The following is a 21,072-nucleotide window of genomic DNA, read 5'->3' on the forward strand; positions in this document are numbered from 1 at the left end:
AGGAAGGGAGGGAGGGAGAGAAAGAGGGAAGGGAAGGGAGGGAGGGAGAGAAAGAGGGAAGGGAAGGGAGGGAGGGAGAGAAAGAGGGAAGGGAAGGGAGGGAGAGAGGAGGAGGGAGGGAGAGAGGGAGAGAGAGGAGGAGGGAGGAAGGGAGGGAGAGAGAGGGAGGAGGGAGGGAGAGAGGGAGGAGGGAGGGAGGGAGAGAGAGAGGGGGAGAGAGGGAGAGAGGAGAGGAGGGAGGGAGGGAGAGAGAGGGAGGAGGGAGGGAGGGAGAGAGGGGAGGGAAGGGAGTGAGGGGAGGGATGGAGGGAGGGAGAGAGGGGAAGAGAGGGAGGGAGAGAGGGAAGGGAGGAAGGGAGGGAGAGAGGGGAAGGGAGGAAGGAGGGAGAGAGGGGAAGGGAGGAAGGGAGGGGAAGGGAGGAAGGGAGGCAGAGAGGGGAGGGAGGAAGGGAGGCAGAGAGGGGAAGGGAGTGAGGGAGGGAGAGAGGGGAAGGGAGTGAGGGAGGGAGAAAGGGGAAGGGAGTGAGGGAGGGAGAGAGGAAGGGAGTGAGGGAGGGAGAGAGGGGAAGGGAGTGAGGGAGGGAGAGAGGGGAAGGGAGTGAGGGAGGGAGAGAGGGGAAGGGAGTGAGGGAGGGAGGGAGAGAGGGAAGGGAGTGAGGGAGGGAGGGAGAGAGGGGAAGGGAGGGAGGGAGAGAGGGGAAGGGAGGGAGAGAGGGGAAGGGAGGAGGGGAGAGAGGGGAAGGGAGGAAGTGAGAGAGAGAGGAGAAGGGAGGGAGGGAGAGAGAGGGGAAGGGAGGGGAAGGGAGAGAGAGAGAAGGAAGGGAGGGGAAGGGAGGGGAAGGGAAGCGGAGAGGGAGAGGGAGAGGGAGAAGGGTGTGGGGGGGGTGGGATTTCAAGAATTTCAATTCAACTTTGAAGACACTTTCTGTAGACAGGCAAAAATTCCAACAACTCGGAGAACTCGTACAACAATTCAACTTGGATTGAATCAGATCAATTCAACAGCAACTTGTAAAACCAAGGCAGACAATCCAAACAACCACCTGTGCTTACAGCAAACTTAAATTTCCTCCAAAATTCAATATTTACAGTGAACTGATCAGATCTGTCATAACCTCACTGTGACCAATACAATGACCCATCAGATCATTTATATAGTTGGGAACGGAGGGAGAGGGGGGAGAGAGGGAAGGAAGGAGCAGAAAGAGAAAAGAGAAGAGAAAAAGAGAAGAGCAGAGAGAGGGGTGGGGGATAAGAGGCGATGAGAATAAGAGGAGGAGAGACATAGAGAAGAGGAGAGCAGAGGAAGAGAAGTAAAGGAAAAAAAAAGAGGAAGAGGAGAGATGAAAGAGAGAGAGGAAAGATGAGAACGAGGAGGGGGAGGAGATCACTAAAGTTATTGAAGACAAGAAAAGATTGCCAACACCAGATATTTCACTTTCAGTAAACTTAACAGTTTTTCAATCTGATAAAAGTCTTTCTTTCTGTAATTGGTCACTTAGCATGCGGTAATAAAATGCAACTAGTACCTTGGTACCTCCTCTGCCGACTTGGAAACACAAAATGATTTTTAAAAGGAAAAAAAAAAACAACAAAGTGTGAGAATCCCACCTCACCCCAATGCACCTCATCCCACCTCATCCCACCCCACCCCACCCCACCACACCCAATCCCATCTCCCACTCACCCATCCAAACATTCCATCCATCCAATCCCATCTCCCATCCATCCCAACAATCCACCCCCAGACATCCCATCAATACACTCCCATACACCAACTGATCCCAACAATCCATCCATCCATCCCATCCCAACAAACTACCCACCCACCTATCCTCAAAATTCATCCATCCCATTCCAACAATCCACCCACACCCACCCAACCCAGCCAAACAATCCACCCATCCAAACCAACCCAACAAACCACCCCTACACACCCATCCATCCCATCCCAACAATCTACCCCCACCCAACCATCAATCCGATCCCATCCATTCCCAACAAACTACCCTACCCACCTATCCTGACAATTCATCCATCCCATTCCGAAAATCCACCCACACCCACCCAACCCATCCAAACAATCCACCCCTACCCACCCAACTCATCCAAACAATCCACCCCTACCCACCCAACCCATCCAAGCAATCCACCCCTATTTACCCATTCATCCATCCAATGGGACCATACTCTGTGCAGAGCGTTGGTCCTCCATAAGCAGTCTCCTGGGATATTGGGCACAATCCTAGATGGGTCACCACTCCAACACAGTGGACCAGCAAGGTGGTACTCATTTTGCCGACCTCAGGATGAAGGGCTGAGTCAACCCCACCCGGTATTAATTCAACAGTTAAGCGGGATTTACACTCAGGACCTGAGGATCCCAAGCCCACCAACCGAACCATTAAGCCAACACCAGGCTTACCCATTCATCCCATCCCATCAATCCACCCCCACCCACAGCATCCCACCCACCTACCTATCCCAACCATCCATCCCAACAATCTACCACCACCCACCAATCCCATCCCATCCATTCCCACCAAGCTCTCCCACCCACCCACACACTGATCTTGACCATCCATCCCATCCCATCTCTACAATCCATTCATCCCATTCCAACAATCTACCCCCACCCAAACAATCCACCCACACCAACAATCCACCCCACTCAACCATCTACCCATCCCACCCACCCATCTCAACAATCCACCCACACCCATCCCAACAATCCTCCCCACAATCCACCAACACCCATCCATTCCAACAATCCTCCCCACCTAACCATCCCAACAATCCTCCCACACCCATCCATCCCAACAATCCTCCCCACCTAACCATCCCAACAATCCACCCACACCCATCCATCCCAACAATCCACCCACACCCATCCATCCCAACAATCCACCCACACCCATCCATCCCAACAACCCTCCCCACCTAACCATCCCAACAATCCACTCCCACCCACCTACCCATCCCATCCGTATACATACCCCCACAATCACCAACACCACCGATTCACTTGTCACACCAATTCATCAATCCAGCCATCCCCACACTCCCCCATCCCACCGGCACATCCCCACATTCCCAAACACCACCGATACACCTGCCACCCATCCGCCAGGCACCCAATCCTGCCACACCCAGACAACCACCCATCTACATCCACCCATCTGCCAGGCACCCAACCCTGCCACACCCAGACAACCACCCATCTGCCAGGCACCCAACCCCACCACACCCAGACAACCACCCATCTACATCCACCATCTGCCAGGCACCCAACCCCACCACACCCAGACAACCACCCATCTACATCCACCATCTGCCAGGCACCCAACCCCACCACACCCAGACAACCACCCATCTACATCCACCATCTGCCAGGCACCCAACCCCGCCACACCCAGACATCCACCCATCTACAACCACTCATCTGCCAGACAACCCAACCCCGCCACACCCAGACAACCACCCATCTACATCCACCATCTGCCAGGCACCCAACCCTGTCACACCAAGACAACCACCCATCTACATCCACCATCTGCCAGGCACCCAACCCCACCACACCCAGACAACCACCCATCTACATCCACCATCTGCCAGGCACCCAACCCCACCACACCCAGACAACCACCCATCTACAACCACTCATCTGCCAGGCAACCCAACCCCGCCACACCCAGACAACCACCCATCTACATCCACCCATCCATAGGATCAATCTCCATCCTCGCCCACCCATGACCCACCTCATCCTTCACAAACACCCATTTTGGCATCAATGATCAGATGTCTTCCTTCTCAGAGGGGCGTTTTTTCTTCTAAACCAAGGTATTTGTGTTTATTCTGCTCAATTAACTCTTTGTCTATTTTAATTATATAAACCAAATAAATAAATGCTCAAATAAGGTCACAGTGTTCCTTCACATTTCACGACGAGAATTATTCGAGTTTTTAATTTTTAAAAGTTAAATTATTTTTATCTTGAAAACTGCCAAATTGGACAGATGTTTGTAAAACTTGGAATTTCCGTTCAAACCGACAATCCGCGCAGCTTACCGAAGAACGTCATTTTTTTCAGATCAGAATCCACAAACTACATACAAGGGGAGGGAAGGGGGGTGGGGGTTCTTTAAAATTGAAATGAGAACAACGCAAGGTCGTAAAGGATGTAATGGACTCAAGGGGATGGAGAGATCAAAAATGAGGCCAATGTTGCATACCTAATAAAGAAATCAACACCGGCAGGACCATCCATTGACTTCGGACATATATTTCACGTGACTCCTCCCATTCCCCTCAATGATGCTCCCGACCTCCCCCCATTTCATTCCCCCCCCCCAGCCATGCATACGTATTAAATAGATAGCCCCCTAAATGTATGCGAAAATTTTGCTTCAGTTTCGTGCATGACAGCGATGGATGCATTTTCGTTTGTTTTGTTTTCCAGTTCGTGGATGGAAACTGTTCTCCCAGCAATCATTTTGGTGTTTCTCTTGATCATCACTGCTTTCTCTGCCCTGCTCACTCCCAGGGCTTCACAAACTTGCTTTCCCAGGCAGTAGGGATCAAATGGCACGTCACAAACACAGGCCACTACCACCCTCTAGTGGTGACGATGCACGTGAGGAGTTCCAGTGTTACCTGATGCTATAAATCTACCAACAAGGTGTGCTGTAATGAGATAGTGGCAATTATCACAACATAAGCGGAGCCAAAACGGCTCCTCTGCAGATCTAGAAACAAGGTTTCATTAAAAACCAATGTTGTAGTTGCATAAGGTGATGTGTCTGTTGCCCTTCATATATGAAGAGGCTGTTCCCATGAAACATGCAGAAAACTACCTACCTACCTAACCCTAACAGCGACTGTCTATTCAATTTGTTTGCCATGCGGAAGCCACTGCCCAAACAACCACACTCTGAGACAGCAAGCTGTGTAACCTGGTGTCAGCAAGCTGTGGAACCTCCAGGAAGATCAGACCACTTGCTACCTGCAGGCCAGGCATGGATTTGTAATTTGTCCAGGGTGCCGGCAACAACTGGCCCACTCTTCGCGAAGGACATGTGGATCCTTTAACATTCATCAATTAATGCGAGCATCTGGGACACCCAGTTTAACCTCCCCAAGAAGGACCGTGTCCACATCGATGTCTCATCATGCCTTTCGAACATCAGGGTAATAATCCATCACCGAGTCGAGATTCAAACCCAGGCGAGTGCACATACATCCAGTCTCGGAAATACTGGCATCCTCCAAGGTGATGCAGTCATGTTTGTCAATGAAGATCAGATCAAGTCGTGCTGTGACGAATACAAGAGGTCTCTGAGGCCATTGTGAGCTCAGTATCCCAAGCAGCAGATTTCTTGACTCGATGGTGCAGAGGGAGTATCTTGTTTGGATTCAATTCCCGACCCGACTACAAACCGTCGCATTGGTGCATTGCATCAAAGTGCGCCGTCCCTCCGATGGAGAGTAAACTGGAGACCCTTGTGTTGGTGGACAATAAAAATCCCAGCGTCTTCTGCCAAGAGTCGAGTTATTGTCAACATCCCGAACAAATTCCTACCCTAAACTCAAGCATCAGCAAATTTAACAACCCCATCAATGACGCTACCTGTGGACCGAATCCGTAACCAAGAGGCAATCCAATATGCAAATGCAGGATCGCATTGCGTTGCATCAACCAGGAACAAACAGAGCATTTTGCTCGAGGAAGCATCGACTTATTTTCTTTATGCACCCTCGCACCTGCCAGACAGCTGGCACACACCTAATCGTCATCAGCAGCACCTGGTGAACCTCATTTACTGTATCCAGCACTGCAGACACGTCTTTTGAGATCACACACTCAATTCTCATTAAGAGATTTCAGATGAAAACAAGCAACAAAAGGACACTATTACAAATTAAAATCTCTATTTTGCATGCTTTATTTTCACCAATTTGAACAAAATGATTTGAAGTTTGAAGCAAACTCATTACACATTTGAGTGTTGCATTCAAGGGTAAGCATGTGTGACGATACAAAAGGTGATTTGAAAGAGAAAATAAACACCTCGTCAGTAATGACGTATATTAATTATACAGCCAAGTAGATCGGTTCCATTTTCAATTCCTGCCAGCAGTTCTTGGTGGTTCTCACCTGGGATGAATTTGTTCACGAAAATCTCTTGAATACAGCATTTATTTTAATACGATTCAGGTTCGGGTTGACCTAACCCTCAACTCCTCAATCCCATCCCTGCTGCATCCCATCAAAGTCATGACGACTACTTCACCGTTGTTAATCACAGCTCCTTCACTCCCCCCATTCATCCTCTCCGCCATCTTCAGCTTCGCCTCCAGGTCTGGCCGGCAGAGCTGGGAGTGAATTAACCATACGTGCAAGTGCACCTCCAGGCCCCTCCTGTGCACCACCTCCTCCTCCTGTGCTCACACCACTCCCTGTAGTCTTCTGCCCAGAAATACCTGAAGGTTAGAAGCCAGAGACCCATTTTGGTGGCACCTATTTATTACATTTGCAAAACCAGTAGAACATCTGATCCTTTGTTTCGTATTTCCCTCCCCTTACTCGTATCTCATCAGAGCTTTTCGTTTTGTCGCAAAGGGATGAGAATTAGACTTGATGAGTTTCGGGTTAGATTTCAAGTCAAATATCACTGATAATTCTAATATCTATGTATTTTGTAGAGCTCATCAATTGAGACATTCAAGGAAAGATAAATAAAAACATACAATTTGTGTTGGTATTTCAATTTTAAATAAAGACTGCTTAACATTTGCCATGAGCAAGTTTTGTTTAAGCGAAACCATTACAACTACATAATATCGGGTACAATTCTACAACGTCTTGCATCGTTCCACATTAAAGCCCATTGGGTGATGCTTCTATCATGGAAGATGCCAAAAGCCAAGTGCTGACCTTTGCGCCTCATAGCGAGTTTGCTGAAAAGGTCTGCCATCAGGTCTCCTCCACCACCACCCCCTGTAGTGAGAATTAAGAGAACAGGAACTATTTCTAACCATATCATTTTTTTTATTAATAACAAAATAAAGGTGCTTTGACAATTGTATTATATGGGTTTGGTCGAAAATGGGATGGCAGGATATCTCAGAGGTAGCACTCTCCTACGAGCAATATAGTCTGGGTTCGATCCTTACTAGAGTCCAAGCTGTCATCCTGGTTCTTTGTTTCACTCCTTCAAAAGGACGTTTAGAGGTTTCTTGTTGCTGATGAACATTTAAAGAGGTCTCAAGATGCCTTTCCAAAAGAGTAGGCCATCGGTACCAAATTCCTACCCCAAAGTGCAGGGGCACTATATCCATCCATCCATTGGGACCATACTCTGTGCAAAGTGTTGGTGCTGCCTAAGCAGTCTCCTTGGCTATTGGGCACAATCCTGGACGGGTCGCCACTCCGACACAGGATACCAGCAAGCTGGCACTCATTTTGCCGACCTTGGAAGGATGACACGCAGTCAACCCCACCCGGTATCAATTCAACAGCCGAGCAGGATTTGAACTCAGGATCCTTGGATCCCAAGCCAACCTCCCTAACCATTCGGCCAGCACCAGGCATATATGCATTCACTGTAAGAGAAAGTGTATAAATGACTAAGTACAAACAACCGATAGAAAGAAAGAGCGAGTTGCAGAAGCACGTGAATTATGTTCGACCAGAGAAGTAGCAAAAATGGGGAATGGCAAAGGAGATGGAATCAGTGTGGATCCAAATAAGAATTTGCTGGCCAGAAACATTCCAGCTTACAAGTGCTCATAAATTACTGCAAAGAAAAACCAGAGGGTTGGCTATCCAAGTGGTCTCAATGCACCCGGCCACCTGGCCATGACCCCAGCAAGCATGAGCTGAACATCATTAGAGTCTTCTTGTTGCAATATCCTGCTGTTCGTGCTTCTCCCTCTGTATAAATAGCAGGAGAGAGGTACGGTACATCTTTTCAATAACACGGGCCAGTAGCCAAAAGATGGAGTGCAATGGTCATGTGGGTTTGCAACAGTTTCCATCTGTCTTGGAAGGCCTTTAATCAGACCAAATATCTTCACTAGCAACACAGTTTGTTAAAAAATGTTAAAAAAAATAATTCATGGAAGCAGTCAAAATGAGACGCACATCACACAGAAACGGTTACACTTTTCTCTTGATCTGAAAAAGAGTTTTCAGAAATGTCCAGCTCAATATTAATAACAAAAACAAACAAAACCCAAATACCTGGTGTGGTTTTAACCACTTGTCCAGAGCACTTTACAAATGCCATTCAACTCATTTGGCAAGCACATGATGACAAGGTGATGCATTCACCTGTGATCAAAGAGGTTACACCCAAAAGCAAAGCAAGCAAATTTGATATCCTGCTCCCTCTAAATTCACTTTAATACCCTTGAGCCGAAGTTGACCGGATGACTGGCAAGCCTGCTCCGATTGATAGCTGCACAGCTCTGCAGCAACTGGTGACCTTTTCCTTTCACCGCTGGTGACTATGATCACATAGGATTCGTATAAAATCGATACGAGAATGTTTGTGGAGAAGAGGAAGGGATTCTTAGAAAACCAGCGAGTGAGAGCATACGGTGGAATGGGAGAGAGAAGCGAGAGAGACAGGAGAGACACGAGAGAGACACGAGAGAGACACGAGAGACACGAGAGAGACAGGGAGACGGAGACAGGGAGACGGAGACAGGGAGACGGGGAGACAGAGAGAGAAACACTTCCTCTTCACCTGAAAGTTGCTCTTTCTGCTTCTTCTTCTCGAGCTTTCGGTCAGAAAGGTTTCTCAGCTTGGCCCCTCCGACGCCCCCGGCTTGACGAATGGACTCCAATAAAGATGCACGGTCGTTGGAAGGACAGGCGACCTCGCTTGGCAATGCACCTGCGTTGCCACAAACACATTTTTTAAAATGTTTAATATGTTGCTACAAGCACCGGCTGACTAGCCGGTTCGTGAGACCGTTTATTTTATTTTTTTTTAAATGGAAATCACCCCGAACAAAGCATAAAGCCACTCGAGGTAAGAGGCTATGGGAAAGTTAGATACAGTTGAAGCAAAACAAATGGAATAAAATAAAAACAAAAAGAGGAAAAAAAAGAAGAAAACATCCAAGCAACCATGGGAGTACCAAAAAAAAAAAAAAACATTCACAAAAGAGGTGGTGACAATGGCAAGTCTCACCAAGGTTAGCCAACCATCTTGTAATAAAAGCCAAAGACAATGAAAAAAAATAATCGTTGAACTACAAAAATAAGTCTGGTGGAAAACTTCAAAAATGTTGGAAGTAGGAATTTATATTTCTCTTTAAGCTGCATACATCATAGGATAATGGGAAGCACGTTATAGGAAATGAATTTAAATAGGGCAAAAACATTCCCAATTTGACCCCACAAAAAAGTGGGATCGATTGTCGCTTTAAAAATGCCCCGGAATGTTACATCACTTGCTCCAAGGCTGTGCTTGTCTGCAGTCAAGTCCTGCGTGTGATGTGTGCATGGACTTGTGGTGACAGCACTTCCATAAGCCTTACACCATGAACATTTTTTTTTAGTAGTAGTAGTAGCATCATCAGCAGTTATAGTCAAGGTGGTGGTAGTGATAGTAGTAGTAGCAGTAGTTAAGAGCTTTACGAAGCATGAAGCAAATTCAGCTTCGGAAGCATGGTGGCAAGACAGATGCGCCTTTCGTGGTCCTTTGATGAAAGTGATAAGACGATAGACTACAACAATAAAATGCTACCACTGCAATCCAAAATGCCTCTGGCCATGCAAAGATGACATTTGTATATCCCACTAAGTTTACATGCATTGCAATGTCAGCACCATGACGAGAGATAAAGTTTCGAATTGCAACTGCATGGGCCTTCTCACCGGGGCAGTGCCTGTCCAATCTCGTTTATTGCAAGATTTGAGCAAGTGAAACACGAAAACACAATGTTCGGTTCAAAGAAAAAAATGAACCTCCAACAAATGTTTTCCTTTTTACTTTGCTTGGACTTTGGTTCAAGTGGAAATGCATGCCTTTCTGAAGATTTAGGGTGGAAATAAAGAATGCACCGCATGCAAGGTGGATATTTTAAAAAAAACACATAATCTGTTAGCAATTTGGATAATTCAGGCTGAAAATATTTCGCCAGATCCAAACTTATTTTGGCCAAACAAATAATAAAGCAAAAAAAGACATTGTCTAAACACATATGCTAATTCAGAGGATTTAATATTTATTTATATACGACTTGTACAACTCGATCTCAGTAATGTCTTGTCGCCCGATGCTCCTTTCTCAGGCTCCAGCACAGGAAGGTCTTTATTATTTGATGATTAAAACGAAAATAAGCTCGGCCCATAATACGAAATCTCTCTGAATGGCGAGAAAATAAGGACAAAGAACGGTCGTGTTCGCAGATTAATGGTGAGGGTGTGCGTGATTGACTTCGGCTCGAAGATTTAATAGGCTAGCTCCAAGTTTGGTTTTTGCGAATTCACGACCAAAAATATTCACGATTTTCGACTTTTATTCATATTTAGCAATTTGGCTCCACAATATACAAAAGGCAAAATGCGAAAACAAACCTTAACATCAATACATTTTAATGGCACTTCAATAATTAACCATTATAAACCCTGATATTAAAATGTAGCAAGTTCCAGGTCTGGGTGTGATGGACATTTGGCTGATGTCTACTTCGTGAAAGCTCATCATTGCTAAGATTCCTGTTGTCATTTCATCCCTGCATTGAAAATCGTGTTTCCACCAATTCTTGTGTTTTATCCATCCCTCCTTGGTCATGTCTCGTCAAATTTGTGATTAGTGTCTTTGAGCGAACTCTCCAGACCTAAGCTCGAGTGTGCCACACATCACCCCTCGCCCCCCCCACCCGACAATACTTCTTCTTCCACTCCCTGCCCACCCCCCCACCCCATTACAACATCCTGTCCCCCGCCACACCTCCCTCTACCCCATCCCGTCGCACTTCCCGTTAACCCCCTCCAGCTAACCACCTCCTCCACCACACCTCCCGCTAACCCCTCCCCCGCCGCACGTACCACTAACGCCCTCCTCCGCCACACCTTTCCGCTAACCCCCTCCCCCCCCGCACATCCTGCTAACCCCCTCCCCCACCACACGTCCCGCTAACCCCCTCCCCCGCCACGTCCTGCATCCTTCCCCCGCTGCACGTACCGGTCCCCCTTCCCTATTATTTGTGGTCTGATAAATCGAACAGGTCCTTCAAACCTGGAAAATCTCAGTCTAACCATATCACTCTGGAAGGATCGTCAAACGAATCCACCTCTCTATTTATTTGGCCTTCCACTGGAAGAGGTTTAGTCTCTTGAGCTTCTGGGCCTCACCATCAGACATAACCTTCCCTGGAACAACCACATAGTAAACATTGCCTCCAAAGGCAGCTGCAGAATGGGCATCCTCTTTCAATCTAAGTCTTTCCTTGGAAAAATCATTGCTACTCAGTCTTTGAGGCCTTTGTCTGTAGTTCAATGGAGTACTGCTCTCTACGATGGGCTGGCACCTCAGCATCACATCTACCTCTGCTGGATTCTGTGGAATATAAAGTTCTCAACATTATTGGAATCTCCTATGATAAGGTCAAATAACAGGGTCTGTTTTCGCATTGCAGACAGGTCAGTGCTCTCTCTGTTTACTACCGTCTATTATTCGATATTGCTCCCTTTACTCCCTCAGTCCTCCAAGCCTCCTTCTTCTAGATGCACACATTCTTCCTGCAACCCTCCTCATCAAGTGTCAAAATCCAGGCTGACTGCACACCTCAATTCTTATCCCTCTCTTCTCCCATACGTGGAACCACCTTCAAAAAGCTGTTCTGTTTCACTATTCTTCCCAGAGCTTCTCATCATCCCCAATTCTCACCCATGATCTTCATTACCCCCATTAACCTTACTTATGAGTTTCCGTGTTACCTCCCCTCCTCCCTTTGTCAGGTGCCTCAATTCCCTTGACATTTGTCACACTGTCAGCTTTACCGTGTTCTTCCATGAGCCTCACTCCTGCATAGAGGAGAAAAAAAAATCTAGGCGTAGAATCACATGAAAAAAAATAAACACAGCTCAGAGAGAAGGATTGAGGCATTTCAGAAAGCAAGATAAAAACAAACAACCAAACCCAAGAGCAAGATATAAAAAGGAAAGGAAGAAAACTTAACAAGCGCACACGCACCAACGCTTACTCCTACCGAGACCAAAACAAAGTGTGAGCCAGTGGACCAATTTATATTATCACTCCCACCCTCCTGCCTCTCTACCTCCTGCCCACAACTGATTCAACTGTAACACAAAGCCAAATCAGTTAAAGTGTGGCGTGTCTGACCAGTATATCGTCGTCGTGCTGATCTGTCTTGGGGGCACTCATGTACGTGCAAGCTCAAATGTTTTTTGGTGTGAAAAAAAAAAAAATCAGACCATTAATTTCTCGCAGACCTTCACCCTTCACAATATACCATGTATAATGTGGATAAGGTGCAGAATTTGAAAGAGAATAAAGAAGATATTGGAGACGGGTAAGTTGAAATTGGAAAAGTAAGTGGGTAATTTTTTTTCTATTTACAATCATTACTTTTGCCACTGAAGGTGGACGGAGGTTCTGTTTTCACCCATCTGTGAGCAGGATATCTCAAAAAGTTATAGACGGATTCGGACGAAACTTGATGAACAGGTTGGGTGTCTGTTAATGATGAATTTATTTGATTCTGGTGAAGATCCGAACACGAGATTTTTTGTTTTTTTAAGTGATTCCTCACAAATGAAAGATGTGGCTAAAAAACGAAATATAACATGACATTTCAAAAAGCTGCAGATGGATTATGAGAAAAATAGGTGGATGAGTTGGTTAAGTGATAAGAACAAGTGGATTTGTTTTGGTTCAAGTCTGGATCAGTGGGATGTAAAACGTAAACCCTTGAGCTCGGTGGAGGTATGCGCTCCACTGAGTACCGTTCTAGTTCCAAGAGGTTTTTTTTGCTGATGACCAACTTAAAAAATTTTTTTTTAATCTGCCTGGCCCACCAGTGGATGATAAAATGATATGAAAACGGTGGATGATAAGAGGCAGAAGGATGGAGGGGAACAGAGCGGTGAAGGAGAGAAGGAGGATGAGGATGATGAGGAACAGCGAAGACTGCAAGAAGAGCTAGCAAACAAAATAGTGATGAGATTGACACCATTCTGGGAAAGACCACAACTATACAAAATAGAAAACAACCGAAGGACTAAAATGATGGTTTGGAAAACCAACAAAGCACTGAAGATATGGTACCAAAATCATCCCATTAAAGGAACTCAACACCATGAGCTTTGCTCATCTCAACACCAGTGCTGCTCACACAACAAAAAGTAATGGGAAAACAACATCTCAAGATGAGCAAAACAGCTCATACAGACAGAGATTAGTCACCACCATTGATATGAGGCTAGACACACAGAGGGAGCAACTGAGAAAATAAACAAAACAAATGCAGCAATTTATAAGGGGAAATCGAAGCCCAAAGCTAATGAGGAGAATCCAAAAAAATTACAAAATTGGAAATAAAGAGCGAGAAGTATTGGTTGCTGAAAGCAAACTTAAAATAGAACCAAGAAAAAGAGCAATCAGGGATTGCAGACTCTTGCTAGGACTTGTTTTGTGTGCTGGTGTGTTAATTAATAAAAGACATAACTAGAACTGCCACTTTATAACTGCTGGCAGTGATGACCGGGTACCAAGACGTCCCATTTTGATCGGACACCTGATCCTGACCCATGACGTTTTAAAATTATTATTCAATTGAATCGAGAATGGGATTAAAATAAATTCAATTCAAATCAAATGGAAGACCAAATAGGTACAGTCCTGCATTGGAGTAAACAGAAGGAACCCAAACAAGCAAAAAGCAAAGATGAAGTCATCAGGAGGAACCTGGATCGGATTTGGGTTTCCGCTGCTACACCTCAACCCTCAAACCCAACCATGAAGTCAAGTGAGCCTTATTCAATAAATAAATAAATAAATCAAGAACCCAGATCAAAAAAATAATAATAATTCTGTCTGCCAGATCATGTGTATGATCAAGTTGAAATTTAAAATGTGTATTTCCCATCACTACAAGATCATAATTGTGAAGTTTCACATCAATTGATTAAGCGGTTCCAGAGAAAAAGTTATATAATCATTTTTCTTCAATCCAATATGGCTGCCAACCATGTGACCTATCAATTATTCCTTAACAATCTTGTACACCCAAATAAAAGCTTGGGGAACATTTGTATAAAGATTTCCCCCGATTTGTCAAGCCGTCTGGAGAAGATTTTTTAATAGGTTTTTGGGTAAATCCAATATGGCTGCCAAACCATGCGACCTATAACGTCATATATGTGAACCTTTTGTTCCTCATGGATAGGTGGTCATACCTGTAAAGTTTCACCTCAATCTGTTCAGCCACTATAAATATTTTTGAATGTTTTTGTATGCCACCGACAGGTAGGATCTGAATCCGGACGCTAACCAAAATCAAATTGGCTTGTTCTCGTCACCTAACCAACTCTTCCACCTCGTTTTGTCACAAGTCGTCCACAACTTTTAGAGATACCATGCTATATGTAGTTTTTGGCCCCATCTCACAATGGTGAAGAATTACTTTAAAAATTCTCAGATCCGGATCCGGATTCGGATCTTCACCAAAATTAAGCATTGCTGTCCTTGGCGAGTCATCCACACGAACAAAAATTTTCAGAACGATTGCTTGAAAACTGTGGCCAAAATAGTGTGACAAACAGACAGACAAGCCGGTAGGCGGCCATGGGTCGCCGAGCATCCGATGACCTTTGACCCCTGATCTGAGTTAATCTAGTACTAAGTACTTACGAAACTGCAATCGAATCGGTTAACCCATGTACGAGCAAGGGGGATTTGAATGGTCATTTTTCCCGAACAATGCACTCATTGACCTTTGATCCCTGACTTAGCCGAGATAGGTCAATATGTCCTGAAGCAAAGTTGCAGTACCCATTCAGTACTCTGCACCTATGAACTTTCATTCGTATCGGTTAACCCGTGTAGGAGCAAGGGTGCCTTGAATGGTAATTTCGCCTGAAAAATGCACTTATTGACCTTTGACCCATGACCTACTCAAGATAGGTCATTATGCAAAAGAGCAAAGTTGTAGTACTCATTACGGTCTATAAGCATGTAAAGATTCATTCGATTCGGTTCAACCGTCTTGGAGCTAGTGTACTTTGAATTTTCAGCGGGAATGCTCAATGGCCCTCAGACACCCAAGTTGAGAGGGTTACCATTTGGAAACTATAAGATATAGAAAAAAATGGATGTCATATAGCGGATAGAGAATCACCTTAAGATTATGCATACCAAATCTCATCGAGTTCCATCTTCTGATACCTACTCGGTATCAATTTGAATGAAAAGTAGCGAAAATATGGTTTGATATCAGAAATCCCCAAAGTTTGAGGGTGTGCCGTGGGTGAACAAAGATCTAAATCGAAAATCCGGCTTGATCGTTTGTGCACATTGTATTATTCCAGACGATTAGTGTGAATTTTCATGACCATCCGATCATAACTCGAGGAGGAGTAGCATTTGGCGCGAGGGCAGCTCTCGCTCTCGCATATTATCGATTTTTGCACTAATTGACCTTTGACCCCTGACCTAAGCGAAATCGGTCAATATGTTCTGAGGCAAAGTTGTAGTACTCATTGAGTACCATGAACCTGCAAAGTTTCATTCATATTGATGCACTCACCTGGTCACTAGGGGGCCTTCAATTTTCGCCAATTTTCACGCATACCCTAATTGTAGGGGGCGCTGCGGGTAAAGTATTCCATATATCACAAAAACCGGAATATATTTGATAGAGCATCACCTGTAGATCATTCCTGCCAAATTTCATAACCCTACGTGGGATAATGGCTTTCGAAATTGATTTCGCGTGAACGGTACCGATTTTGAAGGTTTTTCGGTTGTTGCTGGGGAACCAAAGCGTCCCTAGCAACCATCACAATTTCCAAAGCGCTAGGTCATAAGATGTACCTACCACCCGAGTTTGGTCAAAATCTGCCCACGTTTACTACCAATTATGCTGATGACAAATAAACAAACAGACAGAATTACTGACAATAAGGGTCACCTATTTCGGCGACCCAACAAACAGGCAAACTCTACAGACCAACAAATTTGGCAAAAAAATTTTTTGCCAAGTACAAACAAATGGACCCAAATGCAACACCCTCTCCTTCGGCAAGGGTAATAATCACAAGAAAGATAACTAAATAAATAAATAAACCATGACAACGTCAAAAAAGGGAGAAAACAAACCCGTACGCTTGAAAATAACCCGAAAAGATTCTATCCCAAAATAGAAAAAAAAAAATGCAAAATGTATCAAATCCCCCCCGAGAAAGATAAACTTGAAAATTTGTGGAAATTAATCGATGAGGACCAAAAGGAACACAACAAAGAGGCGAATTGGTTCCACAAGTTGGAGAAAAAAAAAAAAACAATACCTAAAGGAAATGCCTCCAGTGATATTTAATGAAGAAAAAAATAAATAAAAACAACTAGTCAGCAAAAATTCCAAACTTTAATAGTTCAGGCCCAGATGGAATTCCAAACTTCTGGCTAAATTAACTAGATGCTCTACACAATCACTATGCTTGAGCATTCAACAAACTTATCCAAGGGGAGGAGACCAGCCTCACCGAAGGTAACTGCTTCCCCATCCGAAGGCCATACTCAAAAATTGCAATACAAGAAGAACCAAATTATCCACAGCATGGATAGACTACACAAAAAAACAACAACAACAAAACTTTTGATAGTGTCCCACATTCATCGATTATAAAATGCATGCAATTGTACAAGACCAACACCCAAATATGAAATCGAGTCCTGGGAAGACTTCCTTCCAACTCCTTAAACACAAAAATGCCTGGTGTTGGCTCAGTGGTTATAGTGGCTGTCGTGGCATCTTAGAGTCCTGAGTTTAAGCAACGTTAGCCACTGAATTAACACCCAGTGGGGTTGACTTAGCCTGTCATCCTTCCGAGGTCGGAAAATGAGTACCAGTGTCCTGGTATAGGAGCACAGCATCAGCGGCATAGTCGTGCCTCAACAAAATGATAGCTACCCAGCGGCCAAGCTGCCATACGCAAAAAAGAACAAAAATAACCCAAAAATGGATATAACAACCACCAACAATAACACACACACACACACACACACACACACACACACACACACACACACACACACACACACACACACACACACACACACACACACACACACACACACACACACACACACACACACACACACACACACACACACACACACACACACACACACAACAAATTTGCCATTTGTTGTACTATTCTGAGAATCTCACTCAGAATCCCTCTTGAACATCCTTCATAACTCAGTCAAACTTCAATATCAAAATCTTTATTTTGTTGCTTATAGGTAGTTGATCATGAGACAACCAATCCTCACTATCAGCATGATTACTACAACAAAACATGGCATAAAAATTCACCACTTTAACTCCTATTTTAAGAAATGTAAACACAATGATATAGTCCAAGTGTAGTTTTGCTTTGTTTTGTACTCCGATTTGGCAGATTGCAAATGTGGTAACGTCACATTGAAGGGGGCGTTTTCAAACATCATCAATACAACATCGCATTTGTTATTGAGATACAAGGCGCTCATGATTGGAATTTTCACTGACCTGCCCAGCGAGGATCAGGGCATCGCTACCTTTTTAGAAGGGGAGTTCAAATTCTTAACTGAGTTTGCATTATATGCAGACAAGATGTCTGAAATAACCTTAGCGAACAATGCGTGGAGCACAACGTGCAAGTCGGGCTTGCAGAATTCACCGGTAATCAGATATATTTTCCTGTTTTTCATTGCCAAAGTTCTCAAGTATTATTTTATCCTTTCACAACACTTACAAAGATTTTTCTCAAAATTGAGAGAAAAAAAAACAAGATTTGATTGATCAGTCAGGAGCCACACACGTCCTTAAAAGAGCCGCATGCGGCTCCAGAACCGTGGGTTGCCTTCCACCGGCCAATTGCAATCCATTGAGAGATTATTTCCATGGCACTTAAGATTAAGAAAAACTTGAGATGATAAAGTTTATTTGTTCCAAGTTGGTTATCAGCCCTTGGAGATCCAGGCCACGTGCTCGACGCTCTGCGTACTGCAAGTCAAATGCATCACAACTCTGACACTACAAAAACTGCTAAATGAATAAGAACCTCTCTTCTTCAAACGACTGTGCACAAATAATATAAAAATAATTGAACATTTGTAATAAAACAATTGGCTATCGTTTTTCTGAACACAGTTGAAGCCTATCTCTATCCATTACCAATAACTATCCTCCATCCATTACCAATAATTTGACATAACTTGAGAATAACTCTGATAATAATTATCCATCAAATAAATTATAAGCCATCATACCAGAATAAAAAATTACAACACGCATCTCAGAAGGGGATGTTGTGAAACAAGATATAAAAAAGAAAAACATACATGGAGAAATATGCTAAAGATAGAAAAAGGCATTTGTCAAATGAAGGGAGGGGTGTGGGGTAGTAAAACAACAACAAAAACAAGCATTTTCAGGCAATTTTCCCTGCCAAAGCGGGGGTTTGTCTTGCGGGCCCCATGACAATCTTCTCCACTTTACCCTATTTTCTGCATCTCCCCTTCTTAATCCCCTTGCCCACATTTCTTCTTCCATGACCTTTAGCTAAGTTTTTCTCGGTCTTCCCCGTCCTCTACTTCCTACTACTCATTTCCAACATTCCTCTCACCCACTCACTTTCATCCTTCCTCAACACATGACTCAACCATCTCAACCTGTTTCTCTTCACAACATCCATCACAGACTCTATTCCCATCATCTTCCGCAGGTCATCATTTGTCTTCCTCTCTCTCAACGATACTCCACACATCCACCGAACCATTCGCATTTCAACCTTTTCCAGTCTTTGTTGCTGCTCTATGTTCAGTGGGGTAGATGAGTGAACTTGAAAAACAGAATCGAGAATCTGCAAGCACTGGGGCGTTGGTGGACGTTAAATATGCTATAGCATCTTTCACAAAGAGTCGGCGAGTTATTGTGGCACAGGCTACAGGGTATTTCTCTCAGCATTCTCAATGGTAGCAAAGTGCAAAAAATAAATAACTTCCAATTTGAGAGGAAACCACAAATTCAAAGGAATAAATAAATAAATAATTCAGCAGCTTATTGAAGACATGCAAAAAAAAGCAGAACAAACAGGATGGATAACCAAAGGGTGTACATCAGTTCTTGCCAGATTCGAGGTGGTGCAGCAACATCATTTTGCCTTGGGTTTCATAATATGTGAACATGCTTTGGTTTATCGGAGGATTTCTGGTACGGGTTTCCCTACGTGAATTTTTAGAGGTTTACGGTTGCGGTTGAATAAAAGACTGGACTCGGAATCAGAACATCTCGAATGCCTTTTCTTCCCCGCCAAAATGGTCACTCCAAATTGATCAAAATAGATGGACAGGGAGTTGCAAGCGTGCATCCAGTCATCGGGAATGAACAGCCAGCTGTGCCCTTTCCAGATGCTCAATCAGCTTCATCGGTGGCAGTGGTTTTGATAACGCTGCTGCCGTTCTGGTCTCATGACCCACAGCTGTGGTTTACGCATGTCGAAGCTCAATTCGACACCCAAAACATTACTACCAAGTTGATGCGGTTGAAATACATTGTTGGCTCCTTGTCACCCGAGTATGTGACACAGGTGAGAGATATTCTACTCCAACATCCAACTAACACCCCATACACAACTTTGAAAACTGCGCTCATAAAATGCATGACTGCTTCTGAGCAATGCCACTTTCAACAACTTTAGAGCAGGGGATTTCGGAGATTGAAGACCAACACAACTACTGCGTCATACACAGCAGCTTCCCGGTGACCGCCATGCCACCTTCGACCAGTCGCTCCTTTGTGAGTTGTTCTTGCAACTTTTACCACCACACATCCACATGATACTCGCAGCGAATGCAGAGCTGACACGACCTGCAGCTGTGGATCTGCCTGATCATCTCATGGACACTGTTACAACGACCGTGGCCAAGGTGACACCTCCATCACAGCACATCGCACAACTACAATCTGAAATGGCAGACCTTAAGAAGCTTGTCTTGGAGCTCCACACTGTGCAACACCAGCCGTATCCATCTTCACGTACCGTTTACAGGGCCAGAGAGAAATGCTGTAACTCGCACTTCCATTTGTCTTCTCCTTCTGTGACCACTCCAGATTGGTGTTGGTACAACATGACTGTCGGTGTTAATGCTCGTCAGTGTAGAACACCATGCTCGTACTAGCAACAGGGAAATGACGAGGCCCACAACTAGTGCAACAAGTTCACCTGAGTCATACATCGGTCGCCTTCTCTTCCTTGTGAATTGTACTAACGGACTTCGTTTTCTTGTGGATTCAGCATCAGAGGTGAGCATTGTGCCACTGTCTGATGCTGAAGTGGGGGAGGGGGGGGAGAAATAATAATAAAAAAAGGAAATTAAATAAATAAATAATATATAGGAATATTCATTACATGCTGCCAACAACAGTACTGCTGTTACTTTTGGAGAACATCTCCTCCAGCTTGATTTGGGTTTAGGTCGCTCAACACCAGATGGTTGTTTACTATTGCCAACACCAGATACTCCATTATAGGTGCAAATTTTTAAATATCATTTCAGTCTCCTCGTAGATGGCAAACATCGCTGTCTATTGGATGCCTCAACACAGCTTAGCGTTCTCTGTTTCGTTGTTGAACATCACATGTCTTCCATCCACACCCACATGCCCTTTTCAGAAACTACTTTATGACTTCCCGTCCATAATGTAGCCATCGGCAAAAATCTATCCGATTAAACACCAGATCACACATCGCATTGAGACCACGGGACCCCGTTATTGTGTGTGCTCGCTGACTGGCACTGAATAAATTATGTATCCACCCCC

At 44.5% G+C, this 21,072-nt stretch overlaps 1 protein-coding gene across 1 annotated transcript in view; it reads right to left on the reverse strand.

Annotated features, from left to right (window-relative positions):
- Nucleotides 1-5,921: 5,921 nt before the first annotated feature.
- The window catches only part of WASHC1 (WASH complex subunit 1), a 71,485-nt gene continuing 56,334 nt past the window's right edge, over nt 5,922-21,072 (reverse strand). Inside the window, exons 8-10 of the mRNA XM_085897484.1 lie at nt 8,754-8,903; nt 6,938-7,000; nt 5,922-6,483 (exon numbers count right to left, since the gene is read on the reverse strand). Coding sequence (XP_085753610.1) covers nt 6,314-6,483; nt 6,938-7,000; nt 8,754-8,903 — 383 coding nt within the window. The 3' untranslated portion in view covers nt 5,922-6,313. The remainder of the gene's footprint in view (nt 6,484-6,937; nt 7,001-8,753; nt 8,904-21,072) is intronic.

This window comes from Eptatretus burgeri, chromosome 10, assembly GCF_056783735.1.
Source record: "Eptatretus burgeri isolate ZD-2024b chromosome 10, Ebu_testis_v1, whole genome shotgun sequence".
Lineage (NCBI taxonomy): Eukaryota > Metazoa > Chordata > Myxini > Myxiniformes > Myxinidae > Eptatretus > Eptatretus burgeri.